The sequence below is a fragment of the Sardina pilchardus genome, chromosome 18 (assembly GCF_963854185.1).
Source record: "Sardina pilchardus chromosome 18, fSarPil1.1, whole genome shotgun sequence".
NCBI lineage: Eukaryota > Metazoa > Chordata > Actinopteri > Clupeiformes > Clupeidae > Sardina > Sardina pilchardus.
Window position 1 is genome coordinate 4,859,493 of NC_085011.1, and position 9,503 is coordinate 4,868,995.

General features: G+C 42.5%; 3 protein-coding genes across 6 annotated transcripts in view; 1 reads left to right on the plus strand and 2 right to left on the minus strand.

The window, feature by feature from the left end:
- The window catches only part of tmem63ba (transmembrane protein 63Ba), a 42,032-nt gene extending 40,798 nt beyond the window's left edge, over window positions 1-1,234 (minus strand). For 2 of the 4 annotated variants that reach the window (XM_062520440.1, XM_062520438.1), the window contains exon 1: window positions 814-950. In XM_062520440.1, coding sequence (XP_062376424.1) covers window positions 814-930 — 117 coding nt within the window. In that variant the 5' untranslated portion in view covers window positions 931-950. Of the gene's footprint in view, window positions 1-813 lie in introns of all 4 variants that reach the window. The other 2 variants (XM_062520441.1, XM_062520442.1) reach the window with 2 other exon arrangements.
- Window positions 1,235-1,326: 92 nt separating this feature from the next.
- mrpl14 (mitochondrial ribosomal protein L14) lies at window positions 1,327-2,645 on the plus strand. Its single transcript, XM_062520445.1, has 3 exons — window positions 1,327-1,473; window positions 1,755-1,830; window positions 2,192-2,645. Exons 1-3 carry the CDS (start codon window positions 1,401-1,403, stop codon window positions 2,556-2,558), a joined length of 516 nt encoding a protein of 171 aa, XP_062376429.1. The 5' UTR covers window positions 1,327-1,400; the 3' UTR covers window positions 2,559-2,645.
- Window positions 2,646-3,027: 382 nt separating this feature from the next.
- The window catches only part of capn1a (calpain 1, (mu/I) large subunit a), a 13,640-nt gene continuing 7,164 nt past the window's right edge, over window positions 3,028-9,503 (minus strand). The window contains exons 9-22 of the mRNA XM_062520446.1: window positions 9,388-9,462; window positions 9,103-9,263; window positions 7,517-7,686; window positions 7,287-7,298; window positions 6,658-6,869; window positions 6,021-6,060; window positions 5,856-5,918; window positions 5,652-5,709; window positions 5,429-5,493; window positions 5,090-5,158; window positions 4,877-4,955; window positions 4,657-4,770; window positions 4,480-4,538; window positions 3,028-4,365 (exon numbers count right to left, since the gene is read on the minus strand). Of these exons, the coding sequence (XP_062376430.1) occupies window positions 4,339-4,365; window positions 4,480-4,538; window positions 4,657-4,770; window positions 4,877-4,955; window positions 5,090-5,158; window positions 5,429-5,493; window positions 5,652-5,709; window positions 5,856-5,918; window positions 6,021-6,060; window positions 6,658-6,869; window positions 7,287-7,298; window positions 7,517-7,686; window positions 9,103-9,263; window positions 9,388-9,462 (1,204 nt within the window). The 3' untranslated portion in view covers window positions 3,028-4,338. The remainder of the gene's footprint in view (window positions 4,366-4,479; window positions 4,539-4,656; window positions 4,771-4,876; window positions 4,956-5,089; window positions 5,159-5,428; window positions 5,494-5,651; window positions 5,710-5,855; window positions 5,919-6,020; window positions 6,061-6,657; window positions 6,870-7,286; window positions 7,299-7,516; window positions 7,687-9,102; window positions 9,264-9,387; window positions 9,463-9,503) is intronic.

Sequence of the window (9,503 nt, forward strand, 5' to 3'; positions counted from 1 at the left end):
AGTTGCATAGGGCATTGCTGTTCGCTATCCACCTGCGATTAGCCAACGTTACAGCTAATCTTCACCAAATGAAAACTGGTTGGGCAGTTAGAAATAACGTTAGCTACCACCACATACCAGGAATCTATGTAAATGAGCTTCAATAGATCAAGTGCAACAGTGTCATTACAGAAAACTAAGGTTAATGCTACAAATGAACCTATTCTTGTAATGTCACAAACCGGTGAACATATGGCTGTAACATTTGTTAGCTGCACATAGCTAACGTTAGATACATAAGAACTTCACAAGTATTATTCGGTGTTTCCCCTCCCCTACACAATACTGAACGCCAACGGTACCAACCACTTTGGGTAATGGCATCCATAGTAAGGACATAACAAAAAATATCTTGCATCATCGTGTTTGGCAATATTACTGTAAGGCCAGAGCAGCAACTGCTGTGCCATGACAGGTGGCTAAATTAGCCAGTTTGCTGGTGCCTGCCTGGTCCACATTCTGATTCCCGAGACAATCCAGCGAGCTGCTAGTCAGCTTCCAACGTTAGCAGCAGCAATAGCCAATATTTCTCATTAAATATACAACCAAAGACCAGCTTATATCTAATAGACTTTCAAACGGACAATATCAACACTGATGAATATTCGATTCAATCACTTGTTTGTGGATGTCCCATCAGAAAAAGAATAACGTCAGTTATCGCTAGCTAAAGCAGCTAACTATCTTGCCAGCTTTTCAATCGAACCAAGGCAGCCGAAAACCAACCGCACAGGCTGGCTTCGCACATAACGCTGTAACTTTGAACGTACATACATTACCTGGCGGAGAACTGAAGCCAAATGATTTTTCAATCCTCTCCACAGTGTATACACAGTAATGATATCTGTCTAAAGTGTTTCCAAAGCTAAACACAATAAACCCGCTCAACATCAATCCATGAGAGACTTGTCCATTACCTCTCTGCTTATCGCCCGCTGTCAATCCAACAACACCGCCTGCGTTGTGCAGCAGCAGGATTTTGACCATACAGATGAACTAACGTCAGCTCTCATACAGTGAATGTTCCGGAAGTTATCTGCCCCCCTGTGGCGGAGGAATCCAGGGATTTGTTTTCAGGAATTCAGTGTAGATTAAAAATATCTGAAAAATTCCCTTCAAGCATTTGGCTGTCTCAAGGCTTTCATCGTCAGAGCACGAGTGTTAATTGAAAATGCAGGGGGGAGAGACTTAATTATTTCCCTTAATTAACTCAGTTGTTTCTGTCGTGACCCTCTTGATACTTATAATTACAATTATAATTGACTTAATAGTCGTTTGAACACGGCATTCTGAGTGATTTAATATGTGCATCTGTTCACTTGCATGCATCTCTGATACATCTTCATCTGAGAGCATTCTGTATGAGAAAAAATGCCTTGTCGCATACTTATGACGTCAACTTGACATTGGCAAAGCATGAAGTGCTGAAAAGAGGTAACGTGAAATGTTACAGTGGGTTTTATTCTTGTGTTTGTAAAAGATTGAAACCAACAAATTGATTTTCTACTATTTGTCTCTTATATTTACAATTATTTAAACGTTTATGAAGAATGACGTGTTTACCTTTCGGTGTATCAAATTAGACCAAAGAACCCAACACAGGGTTAGCTAACGTCGCCTAACTAGCTAGCTAGCTCACAAGTTATTTTACCAATTAAAATACCAGGTGTTACACTGTTGTTCCGTATATTATTTCCTTTCCCACCATTTCATAGGAGCAATGGCATTATTAAGATCGATTGGAGCGGTACTCTGCGACTTGGCACCTGGAGCTCAGCACAGAGCTTTTAGGTAAGTGGACACATATTGCTACAATCCATGTCTCCATTCATGATGATCACGCTGTCCTTCGGTCTTTGTATGTTGCTGTTGAATGTATGCGACGTGATATTTGTGACATTGTCCCATTGTGTTGTAAGCTATGTAGCTATCTTCTTATCTGGGAAGAGAGCTTTCAGTCAGAGAATGAATGCATGTTGTCAAATACCCTGTCTAGTAATGTTGGAATTTGGATACATTCATGTCAACTGAGTTACAGTCTTATATACAACTCGTGGTAATGTGTTCAAACATTCTGGAGTGACAAGATAGTTATGTTGCAGGTGCATGTATCATTCTTTGTTGAATTGAGTTGACTAGTGTGTGTGTATAGTGTGTCAGCAGCTGTCTCAGCTATTCAGAAAATGACCCGGGTCCGAGTGGTTGACAACAGTCCTCTTGGAACTACTCCATACCATCGCCCACCTAGAGTCATCCACGTGTACACCAAGAATGGAATCGGTAAAGTTGGTGACAGAATCTTGCTGGCCATCAAAGGACAGAAGAAGAAGGCCCTCATTGTGGGACATAAGATGCCTGGAAAAACAATGAGTCCACGATTTGACTCCAACAATGTAGTTTTGATCGAGGACAATGGAAACCCTACAGGAACAAGAATCAAAGTGCCCATCCCTACACATTTACGAGAGAAGGAAGGAGAGTATTCTAAGTTATTGGCTATTGCACAGAAGTTTGTGTAGTAGTGAGCTGGACTGTGTTAAGAGTGTGTAGTTGGCATATTTGGGTATTATTTGTGTTTGTCTGATTAAATGGATCTTCAATGATGAGTCATGGCGAATCAATCATGTCCAAATGCTTTACATCAGGGTTATCTAATGCTTGATGTCTAATATATGAATTACTCTTTGCTTCCATGGGAATGAAAAACAATGCTGTCCTAAGGGTGTACTTGGGAAAACTCTCATGTGAAACATTTTGCAGTTCCAAACTAAATTCACCATGCTAGCATGTGAATGTGTGATCATGTTCTTGCAAACCACACCTAAGCAGAGAGCCATTTGAGAAAAACAGCACTATCAGATAATTAATTACTTAATTGGCAATTTGAGATATTATATCAACATATTATAGGATAAAAGTGCAGTTAGGAGATGCAAACTATCCTTAAAAAGTTTGACTGTATTTAGAAATGAAATCCCTCCCATGTAATTTGGTGTGAAGTACACTGTGCCCCACCACAGCAGTTGACAGTTAAGACTTCAAATCTTTTTTTCAAATGGAGAAGGTATCTTGTGATTTTCTTATTTCTCAACAAAAAAAAGTGCAACACCAAAACAAACAAACGAAAAACAGTGGCCACAGAGTTTGTTTCAAAAATACATGAAGAGTTGTCAGTTGGATCCTTTAATGCCATTGTGTCTTAATGGTTACATTCAGGTAAGTTGCAGTGGTGGCTGAGGCTTATTTTAAAACAACAAATTATGATTATGTCAGTTCATCTTGTACCTCATGATATTAGTCTTATTTTAATGGAAAGTCAGTAATAACCGATGTCAATTCAGCTTGTACCTCATGATATTAGTCTTATTTTAATGGAAAGTCAGTAATAACCGATGTCAATTCAGCTTGTACCTTATGATATTAGTATTATTTTAATGGAAAGTCAGTAATAACTTTCATGGCAAGAATGCAGCTATCATGTATAATTGTTCTCTCCCTGGGGAGACAGAGAATCAGTAGCCATGAAAGATCAGTAGTGCTTATAGGCCTACTGTACCTGCAGGATCAGAGCCACATACAGATCTATACGGCTCTGCAGGAGCAGCTGCTGCCATCTAGTGGTCAACAAGCAATGAAAAGGTTGCTTTTGTATTCCTGACAAGATCTTGAAATAATTAGCAGCGGTAATGATCTCTGTTGGATTACTCAAAGTGAATAATAACTTTTGATTGTTCTTGTTGTGTCTAAATGCACGTCTTGTTAATGCACAGTGTCCGGTAAAAAATAGTGTCAGATAATACAAAAAAACTAAGGCTCTTAACCTGGCTTAATAAAACACTTAATATGCATACTGTACCTCCTAGAGAGATGTCCTACTTATCAACAATGCAGCAGAACAGCATTTACAGTGCATAGAATAAAACAACACAGTATGCTGTGTTCACCTTGACCATGCAAACAAACTTTAAGACACTGCAATATCAAACGTGCTGAACCTTCCCTTTCTTTTGTAAATCTTAAGTTTCTGTTTTCTCATATTCATTTGCTTTTCAGGCTGAGAGCGTGAGCACACACCTATACCATTTACATACACAGCCAACAGAACGATGGCAACCAACTCTTCTACCTGGTTAACTACCAGAGTTTGCAGCACGAATGGTAACTGGTGGTCAAGGGGAGGTTGGGCAGCGGTGTGCTGAGGGGACGTAAGGTTAGACTACGTGGGACTTGTTAGGCTTTGCAGGCAGCTCTGGATTTTGTGTTTAGCTTGTTCCTCTTCTCACAAAGAGCTGGTCCAGCTCAACCACACATGGTCATGAACAGCCACTAAACGCAACAGAGACAAAAAGATGGAGGAGAGAGAATTTAATGTGATATGTCATGATTTGCCCAAACATTGTTATTATGCAAAAAATCGAAATCGGTTGAGACGTTAATTACCTCAGTTAAGTTCATCTCCGCTTCCCCGGTTCCATCTCTGTCCAAATCTCGGAAGGAACCTGTGAAAAAAAACCCCCATAAAATGAAGAGGTAATTTGGGACAACTGGGCTGTAAAATAAGCTTCTAAACTACCAGGCTCAATCACAGGCAGATTAACGGAATGTGAGGGGACGTACGGAACATGGCCTCCAGCTTGACCAGACAGCAAATGAAGTTATCAAAGTCGATGACCTCGTTCTCTGCATATCGGGCCACCAGGATCTGGTTCAGTTTATTGTTCAGCATGAAGCCTGAGGCAAAATGGAAACTATTTAGAATGCTTGACAGGTACATTATGCACATTATAATGTCTGTCTGGGTGTGTGTGGTCTCAAAATGGTAGACAGGTAAACAAACCTGCTGATTCAACAGCAAGGCGCATCTCATAAGAGCTCATGGTCCCTGATTTGTCAAGGTCAAACTGCCTGAAGATCCCCTACAGAAAAACAGCCATAACTTCATGCATGTCACAAGTCTTCCTACGTTCGCTTATTGTTTTAGATGGTCAAGAGAATAGACTATGGGGAGGGTACACAGGTACGTATATTCAAATGAGTACGTCAATCTTACCAGCCACTTTCTGATTTTATTCCACAGAATCTGAAACTCCACCAGTCCTAAGCGGGCACTGCCATCTTTCTGCACGACCAAGTCAAGGTCAAAGGTCAATCTACAAAGGCAACAACATTTTCAGGCCAGCTCAGATAGACACCACGGGCCTCTCTCAACATCCCTCCTCAATCCTTGATGCTCCCACTGATCTAGCACTGGATAGACTATCCCATTGTTGCCGCCCCATCATTCTTTATCTAGATCAGTGAGGACAAGGACCGAGGAAGGAAAGGGAGGATGTATAAAGCACGAATAAGAGGCACCCCTTGAGTGCATTAGCATTTAACCAAAGGATACATCCATTAGGTTGACCATGGTCCTGCAGGAGTCCACACTGAAGCCATCAGTCTTAAGGTCCCCATCTGAGAAGACAAAAAAGAGGAGCCTAATGGAACAAGATTCTTTGGAAGTTCCCTTTTTAAAATTGTTATTGTTAACCGTTTTGATTGTTTGACCAGTACTATTTACAATTTACTAGTATAATCTAAGAATATGACTAATGTGTGGACGATTGACTCACGTTTTGACACCACTCTGTTAAGAATGGTCCGTAGCTCACGAACAGATATTTCCATATCCTGAAACCATGAAGATTAGCATGGATGCCAATTAGGAAAATCATACCAATCATTTGACTAGTAGATAACCATATGGAGAGAATACATACTTATATGTTAGTTTTAATAAATATAAGCATTCAATGCATATTCAAAGCATTACTGACCTCCCCTGCTAGTTGAGCAAACATTGACTTGAAGCCATCATCAATGTCATCTTCTGTGATTTCCTACATTTGGACAAACAAAAAAAGTGTCATCAGAAAATGAGAGAGGTGACTACATCATTTATCTAATACTAATGAAGTTGAAGTCATGATGAGAATGCATACCTCATCCTCCAGATCGGCAGAAATCAAGTCATCCAGCTCCCTGTGAACAGAACAGCAATACAATCATGTGTTCTTTTCCCAAGATGACTACAGTAAACGTGAAAACACATATCATATCCACACAACGGGCCCTAATTTATTTGGCGGGCAAAGTGCAAAGTCTGTCAGCAAGCAAAGTTCCGTTGTGTGTGAAATGCAGCTATTGTGTGGCACTCATGAGCTGACTCATCAATGCTTGCTTCAATAGGTGCCTCTCATTCAGAGTTTATACGTCCTCCCTCGCTCCTCGGGCCTCGAGGATCCTCACACTCATCCTCCTCACATACATAAAGAATGATGGGTCGGCAACAATGGGATAGTCTATCCCTTCTTCTATCTTTCTTTATGTAGATCAGTGAGGATCGAGGCCCGAGGAGCGAGGGAGGACGTATAAACACTGAATGAGAGGCACCCAATGTCTTGCCCATGAAGTTAAACTAGCAAATAGATAGTTATTAAATTAGCTTTAGTTAGACTTAAGATTTTGCACTTTGTCCATCAATCAAATTAGGGCCCAATAGCTGAACATAAACAGTCTTTCATGCTGCTGCTCTAAGTCAACCCCGGGCAGGTAGAGGGCGCCGCAGTGCCAACTCACTGTGTTTCCGACTGCTTCTCGGTGAACACCCGCAGCACAAAGTCGGCCTCCTTGCTGGGCTCGAAGGTGGAGGGCACGATGAGGTACTCGCCAGGCGGCAGCCGCAGGCGCGTGCTCACCTCCCGAAGGTTGATGAAGGTCTCCGAGCGCGCCGACGACGAGTGCGTCAGGAAGAAGTCCTTCTTCAGGTGCACGTTCTGGCAGCCGGCAAACTGAGCACACACACAGAGGGGACGGAGACGAGAGAGGTAGACACAGAGGGGGCAGGTGAGCACACACACACAGAGGGGACAGAGACGAGGGAGGTAGACATGGGGACAGGTGAGCCTGGAGTGACTGAACACTACAGTAGTTACGAGGGGGTCACTAGTTTGACTTACACTTGGTATCTGGCATGTGCCATGTGGCATGCTCAGACAGTTGTACCCATCAGTCATAAAATGTGGGATGCTGTTTGTTTAGGTTTGTTGAATTAGTTTTAATCTACATGCACAAATTCCTGTTTGAGAAAGGTCCCGCTCTCAAATAAAATGATAAAGCCCATGCTCTCCATATTAGCAGAACTGTGTGTCCAGCACAATGAATAAACATACTTGGCCAGAACACTAACAGACAGTGTGAATCCATACCTCCTCTGGAACCTGTACAAAGAGAGGAAAACAAAATGGATTAACAATTAGATATGAAAAGAAAGGCAGTCATTTTACCATAATACAGTGTGTGTGATCAGGAGGCTAGACTGCACATATGAATAGGACCACCCCTGGATGAGTGAAGCCATAAGACCGATAAGTTGTAAAAAAAAAAGAAAAGAAAAAAAAGAATGATAAGTCGCTAAAACAGGCCGTGATGGTCTCACCTCATAGATGGCGAAGCCGATGGTGTGCATGTCCTGGCCTTGCTTACGATATCGCCGGCGATCCTTCTGCATGAGAGCCACCAGGAAGCTGCAGGCCACCTCGTCATCCTCCGGGTCATCATCCTCCTCCAGCAGAGTGATCTTGTACTGGGGGTTTATCCAGAACGTGTCTAGAACACAGAGTGATCTTATACTGGGGGTTTATCCAGAACGTGTCTAGAACACAGAGTGATCTTATACTGGGGGTTTATCCAGAACGTGTCTAGAACACAGAGTCATCTTATACTGGGGGTTTATCCAGAACGTGTCTAGAACACAGAGTGGTCTTATACTGGGGGTTTATCCAGAACGTGTCTGGGGGTGAACACAGAGTGATCTTATACTGGGGGTTTATCCAGAACGTGTCTGGGGGTGAACACAAAGTGATCTTATACTGGGGGTTTATCCAGAACGTGTCTGGGGGTGAACACAGAGTGATCTTATACTGGGGATTTATCCAGAACGTGTCTGGGGGTGAACACAGAGTGGTCTTATACGGGGGGTTTATCCAGAACGTGTCTGGGGGTGAACACAGAGTGATCTTATACGGGGGATTTATCCAGAACGTGTCTGGGGGTGAACACAGAGTGGTCTTATACTGGGGGTTTATCCAGAACATGTCTGGGGGTGAACACAGAGTGATCTTATACGGGGGGTTTATCCAGAACGTGTCTGGGGGTGAACACAAAGTGATCTTATACGGGGGATTTATCCAGAACGTATCTAGAACACAGAGTGATCTTATACTGGGGATTTATCCAGAACGTGTCTGGGGGTGAACACAGAGTGATCTTATACGGGGGATTTATCCAGAACGTGTCTGGGGGCGAACACAGAGTGATCTTATACTGGGGATGTATCCAGAACGTGTCTGGGGGTGAACACAGAGTGGTCTTATATTCAAAAGCTTCAAACTCATTTTGATGCAACACTGACAATACGGAAAACAAAGTCACTGACTTTGTGCTAATTTGTGCCCAGAACGCTTTCTGATGCAACTATGTAACGTTGTTGAGCAGGTAGGATCATGGCCCTTTCAGCGCTTTTTTGACTGACTGGGTAGTACATCAAATGGTATAGAATATTGATGCCTAAGGCCATAGATATTGTTGTTACCTCCGCCAAGGAGGTTATGCTTAAGTTTGTTTGTTTGTCTGTTTGTTTGTCTGTTAGCAAGATAAATAATAAAGTTATGGATGGATTTCAATGAAATTTTCAGGGAAGGTCTGAAATGACGCAAGGAAGAAACAATTACATTTTGAAAGTTGATCTGGATCACCGTCTGGATCCAGGAGGCGCTTGGCTTGACGGAGGTCTGCGCTCTCAGAGTGCTTTTCTAGTTTTATTGTTGCGTTACAGTAATTTCGCATAATTTCGTGTATAAGCCGCAGGACAGTGTTTTATGCAAGTTAAAAGAAGCAAAACCATATTAACACCAAATTAACTGCCCCCCTGTATTAACCTCATAGCTGAAGAAATTTTGCAAAATCAATGTATAAGCCGCGGCTAACAGTCGGTAAATTACTGTAGTGCGGCGCTCCACTCACTGGGGTTGTTCCGGCACCCTCCGGCGGTGCTCCCCCTCCTCCACGTGCCGTGGAACTTGATGGTGTTCCAGTGGCTCATGTCGTCTCCACTCAGGGCGTCCGGCGTCAGGTTGCAGATCTCCAGCCGCGAGAACTGCCGCAGGAACTCGTTAAAGGACATCCTGGCAGGACGCAGTTCAGAGCATGAAGTCAAACAGAGTTTACGACAGCTTCAAAATAAAAAAGAAAATTTACGCTGGCCATATGCCCGTATTTTTTTTTTATCAAGAAGTGAAAATGTTTTACCAAAACTCCCCATCCTCCATTTGTGAATTGAGGTCCTCTCTTTCAGATGGATCAATTTCATCCCATTCAGGTGAGCTGAAAACCAAAGCCAGGAAAATATTTAACGAAATGTACAA

Coding starts and splice junctions, on each gene's coding strand:
- mrpl14 (XM_062520445.1), top strand. CDS start 1,401: ATGAGAAAAAATGCCTTGTCGCATACTTATGACGTCAACTTGACATTG. Junction 1,474..1,754: donor GCATGAAGTGCTGAAAAGAG/GTAACGTGAAAT, acceptor ACCATTTCATAG/GAGCAATGGCATTATTAAGA. Junction 1,831..2,191: donor GCTCAGCACAGAGCTTTTAG/GTAAGTGGACAC, acceptor GTGTGTGTATAG/TGTGTCAGCAGCTGTCTCAG.